The 25,348-nt window shown below is 40.3% G+C and overlaps 1 protein-coding gene across 10 annotated transcripts in view; it reads left to right on the top strand.

Moving 5' to 3' along the window:
- The window catches only part of Erc1 (ELKS/RAB6-interacting/CAST family member 1), a 340,148-nt gene that overhangs the window by 241,357 nt on the left and 73,443 nt on the right, over positions 1-25,348 (top strand). For all 10 annotated transcript variants that reach the window (XM_036180809.1, XM_036180807.1, XM_036180806.1 and 7 more), the window contains one exon: positions 24,279-24,423. In XM_036180809.1, the coding sequence (XP_036036702.1) occupies positions 24,279-24,423 (145 nt within the window). The remainder of the gene's footprint in view (positions 1-24,278; positions 24,424-25,348) is intronic.

The raw sequence follows: 25,348 nt of genomic DNA, 5'->3' as shown, positions 1-25,348 counted from the left end.
TTGCTAAAGAGTGCCAATGTCAGGGCCTTTCCTCGTTAGCTTCTCTTGAAAATGAAAAGGAACCTCTAATATACTTTTGATAATAAGTTGGAGATTGAAAAAATACTAAGGGTTTATGTTCAGTGGTTCAATCAAAGCTGCTAATTTTGCCACTTAGCTGTTGAGTCGGCTTTCTTCCTTGTTGTTTGCAGTTGGCACTTTCTTTGCTTTAGGCAAATAATTCTTAGAAGCCAAGACAGCTCACTTTGTGGGTGAACACAGGAATGAGAGCATGTCTCATAAGTGTGCAATTTAAAATTAGGATAATAGTTGGGAAAGACACTTTAATAAAAATATATAAATGCACCGGGCGGTGGTGGTGCCTGCCTTTAATCCCAGCACTTGGGAGGCAGAGCCAGGCGAATCTCTGTGAGTTCGAGGCCAACCTGGGCTACCAAGTGAGTTCCAGGAAAGGCGCAAAACTACACACAGAAAACCTGTCTCAAAAAACCAATCAATCAATACATACATACATACATACATACATATATACATACATACATACATCTTTCAATTTCATTCCTTGTTTGATACTTTAAGGCTTGACTGCATCAATTACTTAATTATCTTTATAAACAACAGCCACAATAAAGAGTAAAGTACATGGACATTGAAGAATAATTCAGGTCTCATTGTTGTTTTAACTCAGTTTTCCTTTCATGAATAGGGTTTATCTTTTTTCTTTCATAATGCAATGTATACATGTTGGTCTGTTAATTCTTTTTCACATCTCCAAGCCTCCTTGCTGATTTGCTTGTGTCTCATCTATTTCATTTGATCACTAATCGTTACTTGTGCAGTCACTTCAGTGTGATAAATACCTTTACTTTGTATTATACACACTCCCAGTTAATCCCTGTTGGTTTGGGGTCTGCTCGCAGTGGGACACTGCCAGTCTTCCACTTTTGGATATTCACAGTCTAAGAAGTGATTCATTCCTATGCAGAAAACGGTGCCAAAGTTAATGTTAATAGTAGTGTTAGGTCCCTTTAATTTATTTTCCTTGAGGAATGACAAAATCTTTTACAAGTTTTCTCCTCAGTCCTGATTTTCTTAAAGTGAAGTAGAACAATCCTTGCAGTACTAATTTTCAACCTCTGACAGAGCAGAACAATTTAAAGTCAACATATTTTCCTCAAAGTTCATTAATTGAACAGGCGTAAACTACAGTCCCTGGCCTCTCGACTTAAATTGAATAACTAATTGCATTAAACTCTGTTATCCCACCTGAACTGTTTTTCAAGGGACAGCTCCTCAGACTTGCCATGATTGAGATTCCTTAGCTTTGAGGGCTTTGTGTAACAAAAGTTCTGCCTTTGAAGCAGAAACACAGCTCCTAGGGTGAAGAGGAAGTAAAAGGACTGTGCCCTTCTCCACACTGTACTTGGGCATTTTTCACTAGCATCAAAACAATAATAGGCAAGGAATACTTTGGAACCATGTGCCATAATTCTTTGGAAAGGTACTTAACACCAGCCTGACCGTGTGTTAGTCCTACCTCCCACATGAAGGAAAAAGAATCAATTCCTGCACAGGTTGTTCTCTGATGTACACACACACACACACACACACACCTTGTGGCACCTGCACACATACAAACAATAAATAAATAAATGTGACTTAAAAATCACTAATTTGTTAATTTTAGGGTTTTGAAAATTATTGTATTCTTCTTACATTTAATATTAAAAGTCAACACATTTTTAAATTATTTTGTCTTCTGTCTTAAGGGCTTTATTTTGATTCTGACTCTTCTGTCCTAAGTTCAGTAATTGCTGTATTAATTTAAAGTATGTGATCATATTCTGTTTCCCTAAAAATTTCCTAAGGCTGCACCCATTGCTTTGAGTCTACAATTCAGATACCTTAGCATGACAATGAAGATTCTGCCTAATCTGATCCTTTCCTATTGTTCACCTTCTTGCACTCAGAGTCTTTCTCCTTCCCCCTCCCCACTCCTCTTCACTGCTAACTCCTTCCTGTCTCATTTCGGACATAGGAACACTTAGAGGTGGGAGCTGGGTACTAGCTGGCCGTAGTGTTCCAAGAAGACAAGGGGTCTTCATGGCATGGTCTTCATTCTTTGGACTCTGTAGAACTTACTTCATGAGTAAAAAGCTTAGTCTGGTTTTAGTCTTGGAAATAACCTTTTTTTTTTTTTTTTTTGATTTCTAATAAATCTCATATCTAAAAAAGGATAATATAACAGCCTAAAGAAAATCAGCCATAGACATATTTAATAATAACCTTCTATAGCTGAGATTCTATTTAGAATACGAAAATACACCAAATAAAACAACTGCTGTGCTATTTCAGATTTCCTTAGTGTATATGAGATTGACTTATAGAAAGGAGCCTCCCAGCAGCCTGCAAGAGAGCTGCCTGCATCCCACACGCTCACGCTCCTTTCACAGTGGAGGAAACTGAAGCTGTGCTAAAATGAGCGTGGTCTCAGTCATGCCGCTGAGGGGAAAGGAACAGATTTGGAGTTTGATGGCTTTTGCCACCTAATGCTGTTCTTCTAGAATTTACTCACCTGAAAGGGGGAAATGTGAATGTTTAAGATACCCCAAAAAGTGAATGTTAAAGTAATTTGGGGGAAGTAAATGAATGGGGGTTATGTCAGTGGTGGAGGGTGAAGAAATACTGAGGAAGTAGAAGGAGCAGAAGATTTAATGACAAGGAATATATGGGGATTGCAGGAAAGGGAGGAGCTAGAGATGATTTAAGCTAAAAGCTCCCAGGATCTTTGACCTCTGTTTTCTTCTCTGCTTAGTTTCTCTTTTAAAGAAATTCTGGAGAATAGTTTAACAATTCCCAATGGAAGAAAACAGTCCTTGCTTAGGCGGTAATGCCTAGACTCTGGGACTAGCAGCAGGGGGTGCAACCCTGGAGCCCTGAGCAATCTCTAGTGCCCCTGGTATATAACAGGAGCAGACGCTTGACTTTCAGAGCCGTATTTCCTTACCATGTCTCTGGTAAAACTTGAAACCAACATAACACAGCGAAGATGGAAACTCAAGAAGTACAGAAAGGCCTGCAAGGAATGTAGTACTATCCTACCTTTCTGCCTCAGTTTCCCTTTCTTTGTAGTTAGTTCTTGTTCATCCTGTGCTGTAGAAGATTAAGGTTTAGCTCACTCAGCTTGCTGCCAATCTCTTCTCACTCTTTGTGCCAGTTTTTGTTTAAAGTTGAAAGATTTATTGATTTTTTTCATTTTGTAAAAATTTAGACATTTTATAAGGAAGGAAAATGAAAATCACTCATAATCCTCCCTAAAACTGATTATCTGATACATGACTATACAATCCATATTTTATATTCACATCAAGATTTTCTCCTACTCATAGTAAATAATTAAAGCTTTCTAAATCAACTAATGTCAAGCTACATCATTAGTTATAGCAAAAACATACTGTTTCACTGAACAGCATGCCCCACATTATTTATCAAGTACTCTTTTGTTAAGGATGTAACGTGTGTCCAATTCTTATATCTCAAAATAATATGTTCCCACCTTATTCTACCACTTCCCTAACTATTCCAGAAGAACACATACATAGTTTTTAAATTATTACTATTAATATTTTTATTTTCCCTCAAGCATCCATTCACTCTGTACTGTAATAACTGTGACAAACCAGATATTATGTTCTAGAAATAGAAATTTACATTAAATGCAATTGTTCAATTTGTGCAGTCATTAGAACATATTCAGTGTGTGCTCTGTGTCAGGTCCTGCTTGAGAATAGATTTCCATCATGTTCTCTATATACACTTAACTTTTTAATTTGTAACATGCAGTTTTAGTTTTTATTTAAGTTATTGTTGAAAGTTATGTAGCATAAAATATATCATAACTTTCTTTTTTAAGATAAGGTCTCACTATATAGACCAGGCTAGTGTAGAACTCACAGAGACCTACCCACCTCTGCCTTCTGAATGCTGGGATTAAAGGTGTATGTCACTGTGCCCAGCCTTCATTTTCAAATGAACCATTTGTGAGTGTTAAGTATAGTCACACTGTTACACAACATATTACTAGACCATTTGCATCTTGGAAACTGAAACTCTGTACCCATTAAAAACTTTTTTCCTTCCTTCAGCCTCTGTGGTAACTATTATTCTGTCTTTTGTTTCTATAACTATGGCTACTTTAGATACTTTTTCTCCCTTGCTCATTTCACTGAAAGTTGTCTCTAAGGTTTATCCAGTATTCTAAAATAGGGCCTTGGATGTAGTTTAGGATGGTTTGTTCTGCCTAAGCTCCCCAAGTGCTGTGTATACTGCCACCTCAACTGTATATTTTAATTGTATTTAGTTATTTGTGTGGATATACATGTACATGCGTCACACCCCACCACCACCTCCAGTGCACACTTGGAGCTCAGAGGTCAGTTTGTGAGAATCAGTTCTCTCCTTTCCTCGAAAGTTTCAGGAATCAGACTCAGGGCATCAGGGCTAAAGATAATCACCTTTACCTTCTAAGCCTTGTCATTTGCCCCAAGGTATATTTTTTTTAGCCAGCAAAGAATTTGACCTTTTGAATTCTAGCTGGCATAATTTACATAAATTCTGTTAGCAGTTCTTTGTGATATCACTTTGAGTAGTTATCAAATTTTAAACTTCAGGAAAATATGTATAAGAATTTCTTACATTTCAGTCATTGGTAAACAGTTGTATCTATCACTTCCTTGTTTGGGGAATTCATAGATGAAAAGAGTTAACAGCTAACTAGCTGTGGTCCTTCAGTTGGGTAGGCCAGGAGGAGCTCTTCAGCTGCTGGCCTTTTGGAGCTTTTGTTTCCATGGTTTCTGACAGCATCCATTTAGGCCACATGCAAAGAGCAGCAGTAGGGCCGTTTTGTAAAACAGTTTTCATTCAGGCTTGGGGCATCAGGACCCATTGCTCTACACGTGGTTACAGCTTACAAAGTCAGGATTGGTCAGCCCTTTGTTTTGCCCTTAGCACCAGCCAATATTACATTCTTGTCCAAAGAATCCAAGATGTTACTTTTTCAGCTGCCTTGCCATTCTCACAGCTTGACCATTGTTCCCACGGTCTCAGCTGTAGTTGCCACTCTGCTGTTTTGCTGCTTTGTTCTTATGGTATCAGCTCAGGGTGTGCTCCTGATGGCAAGAAAAGACTGCTGGAATGGAGTCTTCTATTAGGCCCTGTCTTGCAACACTGGAGGATACAGCTCAGGAGACTGTGTCCTATCTAACTCACAATTTACTGGTCCCAAGAAGCCTGCATACAGCCAAGAAAGGACAAATCACAGAATACTTCACATGCAAATTAAGGTTTCTGTGTGTACCAATCACAGCCTTGCCTCTTTAGCACCACCAATCACAACAATCCCTCTATGCCACTAGAGTAAGTGCTTCACCTATGGCCTAGGTGCAAATGGTTGCAGAGTCATCTAGAGTTCATAGAAGCTTTTGATGGCAAGCATCAGACCATTTGAAATAGCCTTCTCTGAGGCCGCACTTTCAGGAGCCAGGATAGTCAGCTGAGTCATCACACAATTGTCTCAAGGCATCTGTAGAATGTTGAGTGCACCCAGTCAAAGAATCCTACAGTTGCTACATAGTGAGTCACATTGTCCCACCTCCAAAAGTCTTAGCTTATTTATAACAAATATCAGAAAGAGTGCTTACAAAAAGAATTTATCCTTAAGTGTTGAGGTTGGTGAGATGGTGAAAATTCTAAGGAAAACTGGCAGGACCTTGTATGTCATGCCCCTAAAGTTTTATTCTGGAGGTAGAGAAGGCAGGCAAATGGTATGATTCAGTCCTTATTCCAGAATTCCCAGGCTAGCTCTCCACCGCTGGATAGGAGTGAGATAGACAACAGCAGAAGACTAGTTAAGGAGTCTGCATAAATGTAGACTGGAGAACTCTCCAAGGATAACATTGAGGCAAACTGTAGGTTAGAAGATTGGTAAAGCAGATGCCAGTGTTGTCTCTTTTACCTGTCCCATGTGCTGTCTGTACAACTTCTTCCAGCCCTTAAACTGACCAGACTTGGGGTAAAGCAGCTTTGAGATATTTATTAAGAAAATAGCTGTGTTTTGACAGAAAGGCGCCAGAGCACCCTTTGGGGGATCTCCTATGAGCAACAGGAGGCCAACAGAGCCATCTGCAAACAAGCTTCATAAGCAATGGACATTTCCCATTACAACTCCATTTCTCAAACAATGCTATTTGTCACAATTTGTATTTCCCTGTTATTTATTTAATGGTAACGGTTTCATATTTAAGTAGAATTTAACATTAAAATATAGCAGCTTTGGTATTGTTTTTGTCTTTCATAGTTCAGAGCTGTGTTGTTGTTGATTGTTTCAGCATAAAGATATTCCATTCATTCAATTGTTGTCCTCCTCCGAGCTCCACTGGGGAATGCTGTGTCCAAAAATAAAAGCCCTATGTCTCTTCTTCCTGGAAGCAGAGTCTCTTGGAACTTGAGAGTTTTGTTACGTTGGTGTTGGTACAGTGCCATTTTTAGGGAGGTTGGCACTATTCATCACTCATTAGCTGGCCCTGGAAACATCTGTGACCTGCACCTTCACATTCTGCCATGTCAGACAAGACTCGATTGCTTGTATTTCATTCTTTGCATTACTAGAAAGCTTCACACATCATATACTTCCTTTAATGCTTCTCAATTATGTGTAGATATGCTGAAATGAATGTGTGGGATATGTGCGTGCGTGCGTGCGTGCGTGCGTGCGTGTGTGTGTGTGTGTGTGTGTGTGTATGAGTGTGTGCACACACAAGCCAGAGATCAACGTTGGGTATTGCTCTTCAGGAGCTATTTGCCTTGTTTTTTTCAGACAGTCTCTTTTACTGAGATTCAGGCTTGCTACTTAGGCAGTACCTCATGCATGAAGACAGTCTGTACATTTCAGTAACCTAGAAAGACGGAAAGACACTAATACACTAGATTCCATAGTTCTCTTTCCTTACTGTAAAGGAATATACAGCAGGGCACTGTGGTGTTCTGTGTCTGCAGTTAGCCACATGTGCCCAGAACATGTGCACGAAATCATCCTTTTAAGTAAATTTGCCTCAGTTGTGCCCAGGAAGACCAAGGTTACTCCCTTGTTTATAATAGCAAACCCTGCACATCTTTTCCTCCAGTGAAAAAGCATAAAATCCTGCTAGTATACCGCTGCTCTCTGGCTGAGCTTCGTCAATCAAACCATAGAGCAAAACCACTTAGCAGTAATGCTTTATTCTAGCTGGAAACTGTGGGATTTGTTGTCTTTAAAGGAGTTCTCTTTGTTTTAGCCACTTTAAGAATTTTATTCAAAGAGTTGAGAACTTACAAGGCAACTTGGTGTTTGCTATTTGGCTTCAAGTCATAAGTCCTTAAAATTCAACAAACACATGATCTTTAACAACTGTTTATTTCTCCTTTTTCCTCGAGACTAGAGCTTATGCTGATCTTGGTTTGAGATATAATCAACATAAACGATATTCTAAATTGTCTCATTAAATAAAAAACACAGACCCAGAAATTTGAGTTAAAGCCTTAGCGAGATCAAGGAAATACAGAAAGCCACCAGCCCACCTTACCTCACTGACTCTGCAGCTTCCAAATGGCGCAACTTCCTGTCTACCCAGGCTTTATATAACTTGATGTTCTGCCCTCTCGTTGGCTCTATTATCCCAGCTACCTCACTTCCTCTTCCTACACAGCTCTGTCACTTTCTGTCTGTATTTACAGACCTCCAGGTCTCTATGGTTGATACTGGGATTAAAGGCATGTGTCACCATGCTTGGCTCTGTTCCCTAGCGTGGCCTTGAACACACAGAGATCCTGCCTGCTAAGAGATAGGATTAAGGGCATGTGCTACCACTGCCTGACTTCTTTGTTTACTTATAATGGCATTCTTTTTTTCTCTGATTCTCCAGGCAAGCTCTGTTTATCAAAGCACAAATAAAATATCACCACAATTGGCTGCCCTGTGGGTCTCCATATCCAGTAAACCCTGGCAGATAGGACTGCAGAACCATTCCAGCAAGACTCCTTAGTGGGTTACCTATAGCAAAACCAGTTTGTTCTTTCATCGTCTTGTTGAGAAAGAGGACTGAAAGGAAAGTCGACACATGGGCATTGCTTTATACTGTGGGACGTCAGGGAACAACAGGAGCATAGAGATATGAGGTACCAAAGACATCTACTCGAAAGGGCCTCCTGTTGAATGCAGCCCACAGGGGTAAAAGGAACTGCTTCAGGCAAGTGCAAGCCAGCCCTAAGAGGCAGTGGTTGCTTAAGACCCATTGTGTTGTTAAATAGTTTCCAGAGATGTCCAGGTGTCCTGATTTAAAGGCACCACTTCTTAAGTCAGGAAACTGTGTCTTGTTCTGAGGTCTGGTGTAATAAATACATATTCCTAGGGGATAGTATGGCTGGGCCCACAAACCATGTTACAGCCTGTGATTTATTTACACTGTTAACCACAGTTAATAGCAAATATGTAAGCCACACGTGGTCTCAGGGTGGCCTTTTAACTGGAGCATGTCATAGATCCATGAAGTAGGACAAAGGCAGAGAGCAGTTTGTATCATGTCCAGAAAAGTTCTTCCTCTGCTGTCTGACTGAGTTGTGGAGTTGCTCCTGTTCAGCATTTTTCCTGGGGTGTAGCCATGTGCTGTTTGTGTCTTGTTTTTTGTCCATCCGTTCTTTATTTCATTGCTTACGGTGCCAAAAACTGCTCTAAGATGTCTACTATTTTCACTAATTTCTATCTTGGATTGATTTCTAGAAAGTAAAGTTGGCTTCAGCTTTTTAGATTGTTGGCCATATGGTTTTAAACAGTTTTTAGAGCACCAGGAAGTCGATGTCCTAGTTTACATCTCTGCTGCTGTGACAGCACACTGACCAAAACCAACTTGGCGAGGAAAAGATTTATTTATTAGGTTTACAGACCATAGTCCATCATCAAGGGAAGAACTAAAGCAGAGCCCACATAGCAACACTGCCTACTGGCTTCTTCCCCTGGCTTGTTCAGCTACTTCCGCTTATAGTCCAGGCCCACCTGCCCAGAGGTGGTACCACTCACAGTGGCCTGGTTTCTCCCACATTAATCAGCAATCAAGAAAATGCCCCACTGATATGCCCATTTGATCCTAGCAATCCTAACAGAGACAAGAAAGAGGAAGAATGATCACCAGCTGCCATGTTTTTTGCTAACTTGATACAAACCTTGCCATAGCTAGGAAGAGGGAATTGAAAGGTCTTTGGTCCACATTTCCATTATTTAGTTGAGTTTAAAGAGTCCTTTACTTATTCTACATACCAATCATTTGTCAGATACATCTTTTGGAAATATTTTCTTTTAGTCTGTTGCCTGTTCTCAACTGTTGAAAAGTTTAATACACATTTAAAATAGCCGTATATATGATTCTCTAACAGTTTTCAGAATACAAAGATTTACGTATGTTTAAATGATTTAAAAATCCTTGTTTTCATGGCAGGACATAACTAGAAAGTAAAAACTTGTAAATATATGTGGCTAACCTGCTGAATAAGAGAGGATTATCTTCTAGTTTTGCTTTACAAGTGTCACTCATGGATAATTGAGAAGGAGATATCCGGTCCCTAGATAAACCACAATGATAAGGCTCTGAAAAAATGCCATTAGACTCCGTTTCAACCTAACCCGCCTGTGGAAGCTCCCTGTCAGTCCCGGACTTTCCAACAGTCTCAGACCTTGCCCGCCCCTTGCTCACAGCTCACTTAGGGCTCACTGGACTTGAGCTAATATTTAAGATTCAGTCCACATCCTGGCTTTCTTGGTGCTGTAGCCATGGTCACAGGGAAGGCATTTAGGGAAAAGAAAGGAAATGTGTCCTGAACTGAGCTGACCCAGCAGATGTGACGGGGGTCAGGGACTGTCCTTGGGAGGACACTGATGAAATAGGCTCTGAGAAAGGAGGAGGCAGCATGGATTTGTGGAACACTGCAAATGTCTAAGTAACTGGAGCACTCAACTGGAAAAGTTACACAGGAACCAAACAGTAGTTTGAATGTCATCATGTGTCGCTTCTATATTTCCTTTTTCACAGAATGGTAAGTTTTACAGCTAGAATGATCTTAAAATTCATCTTCTTAATCCAGATAACATCAACTTGAAGTCCGTCAGTGAATCTCAAATAATGTTTTTGTTGTCAGACTTAATTCTTCAACAAGTGCCTTGTAGTCTGATACAATGATGTGGGTCTGTCATTTCAATCTACTTAGGAAAGCAGAACAGGGGATCATTTCAGTAGTTTGCTGCAGGCAACAGACTGAGGTACCGTCTCAAGAGAGAAAGCAGGCAGACACATTTCTAAGTGTACCCACACATGTTCACCATGATCTCAGAAATTTGAGAAAATAAAAAGTAATAGTCCTAGTTGAAGGTGACCTTTCTTTGAAACTATACTACTTGTGTTTACTTAGTCTTTGTGTTGTTTTCTCTCTGCTTCTTTCAAAATACATACAAATCTCTACATTGCAATGCATGTTTATAGTAAAATAGAGCTGTTTTAAGTACCCTTTTCTTCTTAGTATAAGGGCTTTTAAGGATTTACTTTTGTTGTTTTTAATTATGTATATGTATGTGTGATGTATGTGTGCAAATTTGCAAATGGGAGTGCAGATGTGTAAAGAGGCCCTAGTCATCAGATCCCCTGGAACCAGAGTTACAGTTAGTTGAAAGCACCCAGCATTGGTGCTGGGAACTAAAATCAGGTCCTCTACAAAGAGTAGTGTGTGCTCTTAACCTTGAACCGCCATCTCTCCAGCCTCAGAATGTAAGATTTGTTTTCTTCTTAAGTTTCTCTCTCTGTGTGTGTGTGTGTGTGTGTGTGTGTGTGTGTGTGTGTGTAGGTGCCATGGTGCTAATGTAGAGATGGAGCATACATGCTTTAGGACCCGAAAGATGGTGAACTATGCCTGGGCAGGGCAAAGCCAGAGGAAACTCTGGTAGAGGTTCATAGCGATCCTGACATGCAGATTGGTTGTCTGACCTGAGTATCGGGGCAAAAGACAAATTGAACCATCTAGTAGCTCCAAAGTAATTCCCTCCGAAGTTTCCCATAGGATAGCTGTCACTCTCACAAAAAGATAATCTCCTGGGCCTGAGGTGGGATCCCGAGGCTCCTCCAGTCCATCTCCAGTCCACAAGGGGTGCACCACCATCAGCTAGCTCAGTCATAGAGCATGAGGCTCTTAATCTCAGGGTTGTAAGTTTGGCACCACTTGTTAGTGAAACCATGAGAGTCTGTTAAAAGGGTACCAAGAATTTATTAATATATAAAATGGGGAGGAAATGCACTCATAGATAAAGAACAAAGTAAGCAAACATGGTGGTCCCCCGTTTACCCCGGAGGTAAATGGAACCAACATCCCATCTCTGACCACCACAAGAGAGAGCAAGCACTCCTCTCTCAGTTTTAAGCAGTCACTTAACCCTCCTAGAGGCCACAACCTAAGGCTGATACTCCAAAGCTATTGGCAGAGTTAATACCCACAACATAGAGGTCAGAGGACAACATGTAGAAGCCAGTTCTCTCCTTCCACCATGTCCTGGGGATCCAACTCTGGTTGCAGCTTGGCACCAAGCACAATAACACACTGAGCCTTTTCTCTGGCCCTTAAAATGTAGTATTAAGTATTTAAGCATGTATGTTCAGTCTAATTTCTTGGTTCTCATTGTAATAAAAAACCCAGAGCATGAAAAGAAGCATGTTTAGGTGAGACAAATAATGAGTTTTATAAGTTACGAAACAAGAAAACTTTATCATATTTGCAGGCACAGTTTCTGTATTATTTTTAAATAATTTTTAAAAAGGATCCTACCAGTTATAGTGGCCCATGTCAGTAGGATATGCTGAAAGGGTAGAGGCAGGAGAATCATAATTTTGAGGCCAGTCTGGGCTATTCATTGTCTTTTCTGCCTTTGTCATTAATAGAAAGGAATTTGAAAAAAAATGATACTGAATTTCCCATCTTTTTATATCTATATTTCTCTATACTTAATACAAAAACATTTTTTTTTCTCAATTATACATAGCATTTGTCAAGCAGCTTAGAACATATGGGAGGGAACAGGACATGATTATCAAGCTGATAATAACAGTTCATCTCCCTAGTGCCAGCACAGTCCCTGGGCTCATCCCTACAGTTTCCCAGTAGGTGCCTCCTCCCAAACCAATGCAGCAGAGTTGTTCTTACAAGGTTTGCTTATGAAAACTCCAGACACTGCCTGGGAGTATGTTCTCAGAGGTTGCCAGAAGCAAACACTGTGGTTCTTCTCTCTATACTAATGATTCATCAATCTTGTCATTCATTTGCATCAGTTTGCTAGCAGGAGAATCTACTACAAGTCCAAAGGTTAGGTTGGGTATGTTAGGTGTCTGGTGAGAAACAAAAGTGGAGAGTTGAGGCTGTGCCACCTCTGATATTCTTCTTGCAAATATCATAGTCATCAGACCTGAGTGACAAATGCAAGCTAGAGGGAAGGCAGGTACATGTCCTAGGTAGATGGTGTGGACAGCTGGTATCACTGTGCTATTCGTCTAAGACGAGGAAAGGTTAAGTAAACAGTAGGGCAGTGACAAAGTACAGGGATTAGTGGCTGAAAGCCTTCAGAAATTCTTAAAACAGACGCTGAAGTCAATGGAGGCATTCTAAAGCTTGAGTTCCCAGGAATGCTGTAAAAAAAAACTTTAGTTTCCTTTGGAAACAAACTTCCTGAAGAAAGAAGACAAGATAAATGGAGCAACCCAAAAGTGTGTGCTTGCAACTTCAGGTGCACTTCATTTTCAAGAGACCATGGCTTCATATGGAGAAGTCACATTTGGAGGTCAAAGGATTTTTGGGAGCTGGCTCTGTTTTTCTACCATGTGAGTCTTGGGGATCAAACACAAGTCCTCAGACTTGGCAACAAGCATCCTTATCCACTGAGCAATCTCACAGGTCCTTCCAGCTTTTATCAAAGGCAGGTACATAAATAAAAAGCAGAAGGGAACCACGTGCATTTACATAGATATGCATGCACATCCTTCCATTTACTGTAGGTGTGCTAGGATTACATGTGTCTTACATCCAGCTTTTTCATGTGAGTTTCAGAAGCCAAACTTATTTATACATAATAAATAAATAAATCTTTAAAAAAAATAATAATTTAAAAAAAAAAACTTGGAGTCAGATATTGGGGTGAGAACCAAGAGATCAAAGGAATAAGACAAGCCATAGCCAACTTCACCTCACCAACTCCTCAGCTTCCAAAGAGACCTACTTCCTGTATACCCATGCCTATCAGCCTTTCTGTTCTGCCATCTCACTTCCTATCTCTACCCAGCTGCATCACTTCCTGTCTGTATGTACAGACCTCCAGACTTCTATGGTTAGTGCTGGGATTAAAGGCGTGTGCCAACACACTTGGCTCTGTTCCCACTGTGGCCTTGAACTCACAGAGATTCAGGTGATCTCTGCCTCCCGAATGCTAGGATTAAAGGTGTGTGCTACCATTGCCTGACTCCTGGGTTTACTATAGTGGCTGGCTTTTTCCTCTGATCCTCAGATAAGCTTTATTAGGGTGCACAATATATTGGGGGACATAATATATCACCACAGGTTACTGACTAAAGTTTTATGTATTTAGTTTATTTTTCTTGTTTTTAATACAGAAGGAATTTTGCAACATTTGATACATGAATATTGTCTGTAAGATCCAATTAAACTATTAAAAATAAAGAGCAAAGTGAATCTTTTTAAATTACCTAGTTTGTGCATGATTTTCCTCATGCCCAAACTTAAGTTTTAAAAACCACTATTGTAGAACATCAGCAATACTGGTGTAAGACCTGGTGTGTGGCTGATACTTATCATATTTATTGGTAAATTGTATCCTGTTTAGTTTGTAGCACTAAGATTACAATATCAGATCACAGGCAAGTAAGTACAGAAGTTCTGGACCTGTATGTAGTTCAGCCTAAAATGAGAGCTAGCAAAGTCACTAAATTGTTTTTCTTCTGGAAATCAGACCACAAAGAGATGACCTCCCTCTTCCTGTTGGTGTATCTTGCTGCCCCCAACCCCCACCATGTTCTAGGCATAGATGTGAAGTAAGCTGCAAGATTTAGAGACTGTCCCCTGCAGTTGCAGGAAGGCTATACTAGGCAGGCCAGTCACAGTTACACCTTCTGCTGGATACTCATTGATGGAACAGGTTTCTCTTAGAGCCCCCACCTGTGACTCTTAAATCAGGAGATATCAAACTACAGTATGCTGTTCATTGTATAGAAACAATTTCTGTTAATAGAAGATTTCTACTCATAACACCTCCCTGGCCATAGCTAGGTATCCTGGCCTTTTAGCTTCCAGAGTCTTCTAATTATTCCTCCTTGCTTCTTTCCTCTTTAGCAATCCTGTTGTGTCTTTTTTCACATCAGATCATTCCTTATTCAGTGTTTTGAGTCTCACTGATGTGTTCTGTCTAGATGCACCAAGGGTTTCAAATCTGTTTTTATTCCTGAAGTTCTCCTCACAGTATCCCTCCAGGCACCCTCCAATCCTAGAACAGTGTGTCCCCACACAGCTTTGGCTTTCACACTTGCCACTTCTCTGTCAGCCATGCCATCATGATTCCCTGTCTAGGTACACCAGTGCTATCTGCCCATATGATGCATTAGCACTTGTCCCCTATTGCTTCACCCCATTAGTTAGTTAAAATCCTAGTATTAAAAAGGACAGTTGGGAGTGAGCACACATGTCTGTTGCTCTAGCACTTGGGAGGCAGAGGCAGGAAGATCTGCAAGTTGAAGGCTAGGGTGTCTATATCGGGAATCTCAGGATTGTTAGGGTTACACAGTAGCAAGACCTTCTCAATAAAATAAAATAAATGACAAAATCAAAGTGATACTCCACCAAAATCATTTACATATATCTGATGATCTATTGAAACATCCAGTTTAAGATGCTTAGTAATACTTTCAGCTTTCCAGTTCTATTATCACGTATGGGTACAACAGGTATTCATTTTGTGAAATGAAGTCTCTTAGTGACTTTTTCCCTTTGGGTACCACTTGTGCCCTCTAGAGAAACTCAGATTCATTTTCTCATTTCAACAAAATTATCTTAAAGTTTTATTCCTGTAATTGTAGTCTTTATAAATATATCTGGTATATTTACTTATCAATCTTTCTGGGTTAGCCCATTAATACTCGCACTGTCATCTCCAATTAGATGGCCTCTACTATGTGCTGCCTCTTAAATTACGGTTCCAAGCACTGGGCCTTATGGTCAGTCATCACCTGCCTAGATGAGCCAGCCAATCTCAATCTCAGCCCCTCTCCTTCTCGATTCTTTCTTTTCGTGGAGTACAACTTGACAGAGAGACAGATGTCCTCCTAATATCTGTTTCTCTTGTGTTTGCAAAGCTTGATGTCACTTGCTCTGACATATTGTCTTACATGCTGCTGCAGAATTGAGGACAGGGAGCCTTAAAAGGAGAGTAAACCACAGCTTCAAAATAAGTAGAAATGCTAGAACCATTAGGAAGTTACCCCAGCAGGTAGGAATGTTGCCAGAATTAGAGACTGATGGTTCAAGATATATTTGGTAAGAGTCTGCCACTCAGAACTGTTCTTGGCACTTGGAGTACAACAAAGATTCTGCCTTTAAGGGACCTATATTCCAATATTTTAAGCAAAGACTTTGGGTGAGTGCTAAAGACTGGCATGTAATTCCATAGTTTGTAGAGTAGTTAACCATAACACTAAATAATAGAAAAAAATGATAAACAGTTTGCCATGTGCAGAGCAGAAAATTAACAATCTTTAAAAGTTCTTGGCTTTCAGGTCATGAGCTGAGATTCTAGAATGAAGATACTTTGAAATTAAGTATGGCATCATCATTAACAATATCTAAAAGGCATAAGTAACTCAAGTATCTGAGAGGGAAAGATGAATTAGACAGGGAGTGATGTGTACATATAATGGAATATTATTCAGTGTTGAAAAAGAAGATGCTGATACATACTACAATGTAAATGAATCTTGAATACATTCTGCTAAGTGAAATGAACCAGTTGCAAAAGATAATTACTGAATGATTCCACTTTTATAAAATACTAGAGTAGCCAAATTCACTGAGACAGATAGTAGAATGATGGTCATCAGGAGCTGGGGCAAGAGAAATGAGGAATTATTATTTAATGGATATAGTTTCAGTTTTTCAAGACTAAGAGTACTGGCAGAGATTGGTTGTACAATCGTGTGGATGCATTTAGTACCACTAAATCTCTGACAACAGTTTTGTTTATAAGTGGGGCTGGAGAGATGGCTCAGTGGTTAAGGATGCATGCTGCTCCTGCAGAGAACTAGAGTTGTAGATGTAACCGTCTTGTTAAATAAGAAACACAGAACCAATTGCAGAGTTAAAAACCACGAGGTCAGAGCAAGAGACGAAAACCTTACCCTTCACTGCTTCTGCTGTCCTTCCTCTCCGCAAGAGACCTACTGCTGTGTGACCTATCTTTTTTATAGACTTTCTGTTCTGTTTTCTCATTGGTTGTAAACCCAGCCACATGACCTCCTCGTCACTGCCTGTTTGTACAGACCTCCAGGTCTTCTATGGTTGGTATTGAGATTAAAGGCGTGTGTCTGCCATGCTGGCTGTGTCCTTGAACACACAGAGATCCTGCCTAGCTCTGCCTCCCAAGTCCTGGGATTAAAGGCGTGCACCACTACCGCCCAGCTTCTGCTCTCGCTTGCTCTGACCTCAGGGCAACTTTATTAACATACAAAGAAAATCACATTTCAATACAAATAAAATATCACTATATAGAGTTGGTTCCAGGCACCCACTTCACAACTGCCTGTAACTCCAGCTCCATTCTGTTCTGGCCTCCTTATATACTTGCATTAGTACATACCCACACAAAGACAAATATGCATACACATAATTAAAAATAAAACTTTGTAAAAGATGTTACAAATATTCTATCACAATTTAAAATTAATGTGTGTACAGACTGAAAAACTTAATTGCTAGAGAAAAAATTGTAAGATAAGCCATAAGGCACTATACTTGGGAAAGCTGACCTCGCATGTATAAAAGAATTGAAGGTAACTTACAAGACAGCTCTCTTCATCATCCAGATGATGTAAGTGAACAAAAGCAGATGCAGAGAAGGAAGAAAGTCGGAGTCAGTGGAGGAGCTAGACCTTGACAGAGACTAGCCAGGCACACTGCGGGTGGAGAGGGTTATGTGAACGCCAGGGAAAAGAGGTGAGAACTAATGAAGGAGCACTGAGAGACTGGAAATCCAGAGGTGGTCCTGAGTGTAAGCTGAGTATGTCATGTTCTGAGAAACCCAAGAACATTGACCTTAGAGAAGCAGGATAGGATAGGATGACAGGAAAGTAGGAGACACAGGCCCCAAATAAATGGGTGGTAGTGGTTACAGAATTGACGGTTCCCACATAAAGCTGTGGTTGCATTGAAGACTGCTAGAAATGAAGAACAATGCTCAGTATTGACCATAGGAAGCAAAGCATAACTGAATTATGTAGGTACTGTCAGCCTCGGGACCCAGGAATGGATGGGTAGCTCCATTAACATGTTAGGGAAACACGATGGTGGAGGAAATAATTAGTGCTGACATTTTACATCCAGGATATTCCCTTATATCTAAATAAAAGAACAGAACACAGGTTTCAAGGTTTCCCCCCCTTCCTGGCTGTGGCGTATACTACTATGCTTTTCACAAAGCTTAATCGGGTTAAGGTGTCTTCCATACTCTGAAACTTCTGCAAAGAAAGGAGAAAATCATAATTGAGTGGACATCAATTTGGGGCATGAGATAAAAGCAAAGCAGATGCTCCAGCAATTGCCTGAATTCTGAATAGCTGGGTGGTTAAATAACAAGGCCACAGAATCAAAGTATGTGTAATTCATTAATAAGAGAATGAGCATTTTCAATTTAATGTGGATTGTAGTCAATTAAACTATGCCTCTTTACCCATGTCATTAGCGTGCTAAAGCCTCTGACCTCATTCTTTCATCTGGTCTTTTTCCTAAGGTTTTTGGACTTGTGGAGCATATTGTATATAATTCTGCAACTATTCAACTTGAAATTCATACTTGGAGGAGGAGGGAATGGTAAACATTGTTGGTTATGTTCCTTAATTCTTACTCCTTGTGCTTCTGTGGAACACACATGCTTAGCACTCACCGCCAGTCATCATTCCAATCTTGCTTGCAGTTTCTTGCTTACTGGTGCTGGAAGGCCACTGTTTTAAACTTTCAGAAATTGTAAAGGTGTTCAGCTTTCTGTGCCTTTGATATTTGTCTCTAGTTTCTGAAATCTGCCCAGAAGGGGGAAAGGAACAGGGGGGAGGTCTCACTGTTTCCTGGAGCTCAGATGCCACAGTAGTGCACATCTTGATTCCATTAGACATTGCAGGTCAAAGAGCAAGTTCAGCTGGTGTAGTTTACAGCAGCAGGGACAGAGTGACTAGCCACTTTAATGACTTGCCTTTCTGCTGCAACTTATTAAGGAAATAGGGGTTGCTAACCACTGAAATGTTTGTATCCACAGGGTGGGGGTGTTGCTTGTTAGCTGCAGAATAGACTCAGAACAAGAGAGTGATCTGGCAGGAAGTGCACTGACATTTTGTCCTGTGATCCTGTGGGAGTTCTCCCTTGTGTCTTCTGCATTGCTTCCTTGGGGTTCTCCAGGGAAACAGGCTGCTTGTACTAGCAGGACTCTCTGGGGCAGCCTCTATAGGAGCCCTCTTAGTGATCAATTTCTGTTTGTATCCACTTCCTCTAAAATGTTCATGTTGGTGTTAGAACCGAACTTCCAGATCTCAAACTCTTACTAGATAGAATCACTCCTGACTTCTTTTCTTTTCTGTATTTCTGTTTCTATCAGAGAAATATTACCTTTATCATAAAGTACCTTTTTACAAAGAAGACTGTTTTCTGTGGCAGCAACTAAATTGCAGTTCTTCTCATAGTTTACTTTTTTGCTTCATTCTGCGTTTTGTTGCCTCTGAAAAGCACATTTTAAACAAAAGCTTGAACTCTTTTGCTCTTCAGTCTACCTAAGTTCTGGCTTGCTATGCAATCTTCCTTTCTATCAGATGTGTTAGGAAAACAGCAAAACCAATTCCACCAAACTTAAAGCTGTTGATGTTGCTTACACATCCTTGCCTTGTCTTCTTGGACGTTTTCAGAGCTCTCACCATTGTTACCCAAAAAGATCCAGCTTGTTCTACACCTAGTATGCTTATTATCAAAAGGACACATTTTTGCAAAAGAACCTTTATTCAGTAACGGGCAAATGTGAGAAGTCAGGAACCCCAGATCTCACCTGTCTCTCTCAGATAAGTAAAGGGATTTTAGTGGGGCATAGAAACAAGGTAATCAGAGACACAGGGAAACAGTTGAAGGTGAAAACAGTGAAGCTGTGAGTTATTGTGGAATATTAGTTTAAGATGTATTACATTTGTTTATGCTGTGGAGTATTTGTTTAGTGATGCAAAAGTGTGTTGCATTCTTTTATGTTGCATTTGTTTAACTCTGTAAAGCTGTGATACTTTGCCTAAAACAACCAAATTGGTCTAATAAAGAGCTGAATGGCTGGTAGCAAGGGAGGAGAAAGGAGAGGCAGGGTTAACATGTAGAGAGAATAAATAGGAGGAGAAGTCTAGGCTCAGGAGAAGAGAGGAGAGAGGAGCAGAGTGAGAAAAGGAGACGGAGAGGAAGACACCAGGAGCCAGCCATCCAACCACACAGTCAGCCACAGAGTAAGAAGGGAAGAGAGATATACAGAATAAAGAAAGATAAAAAGCCTAGAGGCAAAACATAATTAAGGAGAAACGTGATAATTTAAGTTAGAAAAGTTGGCTAGAAACAAACCAAACTAAGGCCAGGCATTCGTAAGTAAGAATAAGTCTCTGTGTATTTATTTGGGCGCCAGGTGGTGGGCCCCCCAAAGAGTAAAAAAACAAAAAATCAACAACAACAACAAAAAAACCCAAAACAGTGAGTGGCCTTGTGTAGTCAGAAAGTTTGTCCGGTCCCACCAGGCCCCCAAAGTCCTGTGACCCGCTTATAAAATAATCACTCAGAAGCTTATATTAATTATAACTGCTTAGCCATTAGCTCAGGCTTATTATTGACTAGCTCTTACACTTAAATTAACCCATATTCTTATTTATGTTTAGCCACGTGGCTTGGTACCTTTTCTCAGTTCTACCTTGTCATCTTGCTTCCTCTGTGTCTGGCTGGTGACTCCTGACTCTGCCCTTCCTCTTCCCAGAATTCTCCTCATCTTCTCGCCCCACCTACTTCCTGCCTGACTACTGGCCAATCAGCATTTTATTATTAACCAATCAGAGCAACACATATTCACAGCCTACAGAATGACATCCCACAGCAGCCTTGCATGTGGATAGCCAGATGGTGTCCTGTGCTGCATGTTGAAAGTGATAACTTTATTGTTCTCTAAAACTGAGATTTGAGTGTTGGTTTGTTGTCTGTTTTTTTTTTTTTTTTTCTTTCTCAAGACAGGGTCTTGCCATATAGACAACTCTGGTCTCAAATTTGTGGTAGTCCTCCTACCTCTGCTCCTGCTCCAGGTACTTAGATTACAGGTTGACTCTTCATGCAGGGCTTGAACATGGAGTTTTGCCCCGTGACGTGGTTACAATGGACCCAGTTCCAGCAGTTTCAGCCATTACTGAGTTCCAGAAAAACAGACATACTGTCTGTATAGTAAAGCAATAGAGATGTATTGCTGCAAGTGGCTATAGATATCTAAAACTGATGAGAGTAGAAGGTCTCAGTTTTGGGTTCAAGGGGACACTGAGGCAGATTGTCCTTTTGGATACAAGATTGGCTTATTAAAAGAGCTATTAATGCCAAGGAAAGACAGCATGGTATTGGTCTTGGGGAAAGTTGAGGCCCACATGTCAAAGTGAGGTTTCCAGCTTACAGGTTCCAGAAAAGGAGGTGATTCTATACCAGGGGGCTAATGAGTCCATAGTAAATGCACATCAGGCAGTCTCTGATTCCCTGATGGAGATGGGAGGGGCTTGTTTTCTTGCATTCTGAGGAAAAAATGTGTGACCTTGAGGATATGGGAGAAGTGAGGAAAAGGTACCCATTTAGTTAGTGTGCATTCATTGTATTGGGTGTACAGGTGTTGGGTGCCCCAGTAGCCTGGGGTCTGGTAGCCTAGAGCCTTGTGTCAGGATGGGAAGAGACACAGCTCAGGTATGACCTGAACAGCATCTGGAGTGGATCCCAGTGGGAGGCAAGTGAAGCTCTAGAGTCTAACTCATGATTCCTTTGGGCATTAATAGTATCCATTACAAATTTATTAAAATTATAATAAAACAAAGAGAACAATACTGTCTCTATCTCTAGCTGTCCAGGCATGCCATTTATGAAAGAATTGGAATTCAGCAAAAATACTTCAATAATATAGAATAATTTCCCCTTTTTCACATTGTGCTTTCTTTTTCATTATCCCCCCCCATGTATGTGTGTACATGCATGCATACAAAAGTATAGAAGCCAAAAACTAGTCATTTCTCTCCTTCCATCATCAAACTCAGGTGCCAGGCTTGCTGGCCCTTGTGCATTTTTCCTAAGTCCAAAGCTCAAATCCCTATCATCTTTGTATTTTGTATCTAACAAAGGTGTTGATGGCATCATATAATTATAATGCTGATATTAATTCATCATTTGCTCTTGGCCTAATAGCAAGTGTGTGATCCTGACAATCAGTACACAGAAATGCAGGATCCTCACTGAGAATGCACACTTCTCATTCTACCTTCTTAGGTCCTGAAAGGAAACAGATGATAATCATTAACAGGAAGCTATATATACAGTACACGCTTCAACCAGCTTGAACTCCTTCAGCTTTAAGGTCATTTCAGCCCTGAACATATTTGTTTCAAATGATCATTGGATGTATTTAGACTGTCTATCCCTTTGGTGCTGACTAGAGCCTGGTTGTATAAGCCACCTGCCATTTTCCCAAGTTCTACAATGTTGAGACAGTAGAACTGATACTAGGATCCATGAGAATCCTGTCTTCCAACAGCAAAAACTAGTTAAACAAATTTTTATTTTCATGTTGTAAACTGATTTGTGGCCAATGCTTGTTAGTATTATTTATTCAGAGTTATAGATGTACTCATCCAAAATAAAATCTTAGACTATTTAAATGATAGTCTTCCAGTTTGTGGCCTCCCTAAAGTTTTCCATATGACTGCAATTGAAGCTCAATTATCTTAACAAAAGTCAGAAGCAAAGTTAAGCTTCTCCAGTGTATTCTCAGATTCAGCATTTCCTGGGTCAGAACCTACAACTATTTTATATAGTTCCCCTATTGTCTCTTTCTGTGAGAGATGACCTAGTATAGGATGGGTTTGAGTCCATGGATAGTTTGTTCCCCCAGTTCATTAAGATTATTTATAAGTTTTTTCTCCTTGATCTTTCCTCTCTGGACACAAACTGCAGAGTAGTTAACCAGACTGTGGCAAAGAGTAGGGTGGAAAGTGAGGTCAAGATTAGAAAGAGAAACTGAAAACTCTCACCATGAAAGCTGATGTGTAACAGCATGTACAGAATAAATTCAGTAACCCCGAGACAGTAAAAGTTTTAGTCCTTTGTCCAGCACTCCACTGAGCCTCTACCCTTTTCACCAGCTCTGTCCCACTTTATTTTTAGAAATAGTTTTTTTCCTAATAAACTGTAGCTACTTCTACCACTGACCTTATGTCCCTGATCCAGTTCCTTGTTAAAAGAAATCCCAATGGGTAGTCACTGAGCCCCAATATCTGCCTGTAACAAAACCACTGGTAATCTGTGATGTTTAAATTATTGTTGAAAAGTATATGTAAAGATCATTGCCAAGAAAGTCACATTCCTAAATTTATTTGCATTAATGAGATCAAAAGACTTACTGATGTTCGGCATGCTCTGGGAACAAATAGCTAATTCTAAGTCCACTTTCTTTAAGTTTGCAAATCAGGACTGGCAGTATGGTTCAGTAGGTGAAGGCATTTGCTCCCAAATTTGACAATCTGAGTTCAGTTCTCATTTTAGAAATAAAAAATAATCTCACATCCTACAGAGGAACACGGGAACAAAGCAAAAGCAGCTCAGCAAGGCATTCTTTTTGTAAAAGGTACAGCAAGACTCAGACTGGGCTAACAAGCCAACAGGACAGGAAGTTCACTTAATTTTTGTAGTTTCTCCTGAACCCTGTCGGCTGGGGTTCAGTCTCACAGTCTTTTGCTGTTGGCTAGTTTTTGAAGAGTCGGCATGAAGGAAAGGGGTAGAGGTTAAGATTTGTTTAAAAGTCACACGAGCTACAGGGAGATTTATGGAATATTGGCCCGTGGTGGTCAAATTAACTTTAATAAAGCTTTTTTTCACACCTAAGACTCCACATGGAAGAAGAGAGCTGACTTCCCCAAGGTGTCCTCACTCTATGCATGTGTATGCTCACAATTTATTTTATTTTTGAGACAGGGTCTTACTATGTAGCCCTTTCTTGCTTGGGCCTCACTACGTAGATCAGGTTAGCCTTGAATTCACAGAGATTGGCTTGCCTCTACCCTTCAAATGCTGGGATTATTGAAGGCATGTGTCACCATTCCTGGACTTACTTTACTTTTTAGTTGAAAAAAAAACATATAAAAAAGAGGTCCTACATATAGTTGTAGCTTAATTAGAAAAATAAAAAAAGTTAGTGACTGTTTTATTTAGTTGGTATAGTCTTGTCAGATAAATGCTTTAACTACTTAACTCACCCTGCTGTTAAGTACTGTGTGTCAGACCTCAACACTACAGGACTGTCCCTTTCAGATACTGTTCACACACAGTAAGCAGCCAGATCTCACAGAAGAAATCAGGCCACACATACTCCTACACACAGAGAGAAGGGTTGTTCATGTACTCTCCACTGCGATCCCAACAAAGTTAAGAGGCTGCCCTGTGCTTTTTACAGTTCCCAACTAGGTTCTACCCAGTACTTGGCCTACCCATGCTCATTGTCAAGTAAGCAATGTTGAACTAAATCACATGGTGTAGAACCTCCGGCTACCCTATGAAATGATATCAACGTCCGTTATTTTCCTTTCTTCTTGTAGAGAACTACAAAGACTTATTTCAGGTTTTGGGTGAATGTTCATGTTTTCTTTGCTTTGCAGGCAAGAAGCTCTTCTGGCTGCTATCAGTGAGAAGGATGCTAATATAGCTCTTCTGGAGCTGTCATCCTCGAAGAAGAAGACCCAAGAAGAAGTGGCGGCACTGAAACGGGAAAAGGACCGCCTGGTGCAGCAGCTCAAACAGCAGGTAGTCGTGGTCCCAGGACAGTGGAGGTGGGCAGAGCTGAGCCCAGGTCCCACTGCCCTTTCAGAAATGACTGTCACTGTGTATGTTTAGGACCGTGTGTTTCATGTTATATATCAGATACAGGAGATTTTGTAATTAGAGACTTCACAGGTCTATGGCTATATCTAAAAAGAAATTCATAAAATTCTCAGTGATTGGACTAAATCAGAAAATGTCACAGGTCCTGAGTTGTTGTTTTTTAATGTTATAAAAGTCACAGTGGTCAATCCTTTATTTGTACTCACACTTGATTACTTATAATATAATGTTGAACATTTACCTTCTCTGTGTTTGCATCTTTTAGGGTTCAGTTTGCTTTCACTTTGTTGAGACTGGCCTGGTACTCATTTTGTAACCCAGGCTGGTCTTGAATTCATGACACTTCCCCTGCCTGAGCTTCCCCAATGCTGGGATTACAAGTGTGCATCACCATGCCCAGCTGTATCTACAAACTTTTGTCATAGTTTCTAACAAGAGGACTTAATTAGCAGTATAGTTCTGTTTTAGTGTTGATAGAATCAAGACATTAATTGACTCTCAGAACAGATTAACTCCAAATACCAGTGGTTAGTAAGATCTGTACTCTCCTCCAGCCTATACTAACAGATCAGTGTTTGCTTCAACTCTGGCTTGCTAAGCCAACTCACAGACTTCATAGCACCCCTTTCTCCAGGGCTCTCTCTTCCTTGGACCACACTCTTTACTGTCAACAAATCCTTCTAGACTCCCACCTGAATTGATTTAGCAGGATTGACCATTATTTTTAACTGCTTACTGTGGATCCGGACTTCGCCTGGCTGCTGCTGGCACAGCAGACATGGCCTGAAGACTTGCAGTTGTTGTAGGATCGTCCATTTTATCCATCAGTGTGGATACTTTGTCACAC

Source organism: Onychomys torridus, chromosome 3 (genome assembly GCF_903995425.1).
Source record: "Onychomys torridus chromosome 3, mOncTor1.1, whole genome shotgun sequence".
NCBI lineage: Eukaryota > Metazoa > Chordata > Mammalia > Rodentia > Cricetidae > Onychomys > Onychomys torridus.
This window is presented reverse-complemented; position numbering and strand designations above follow the sequence as displayed.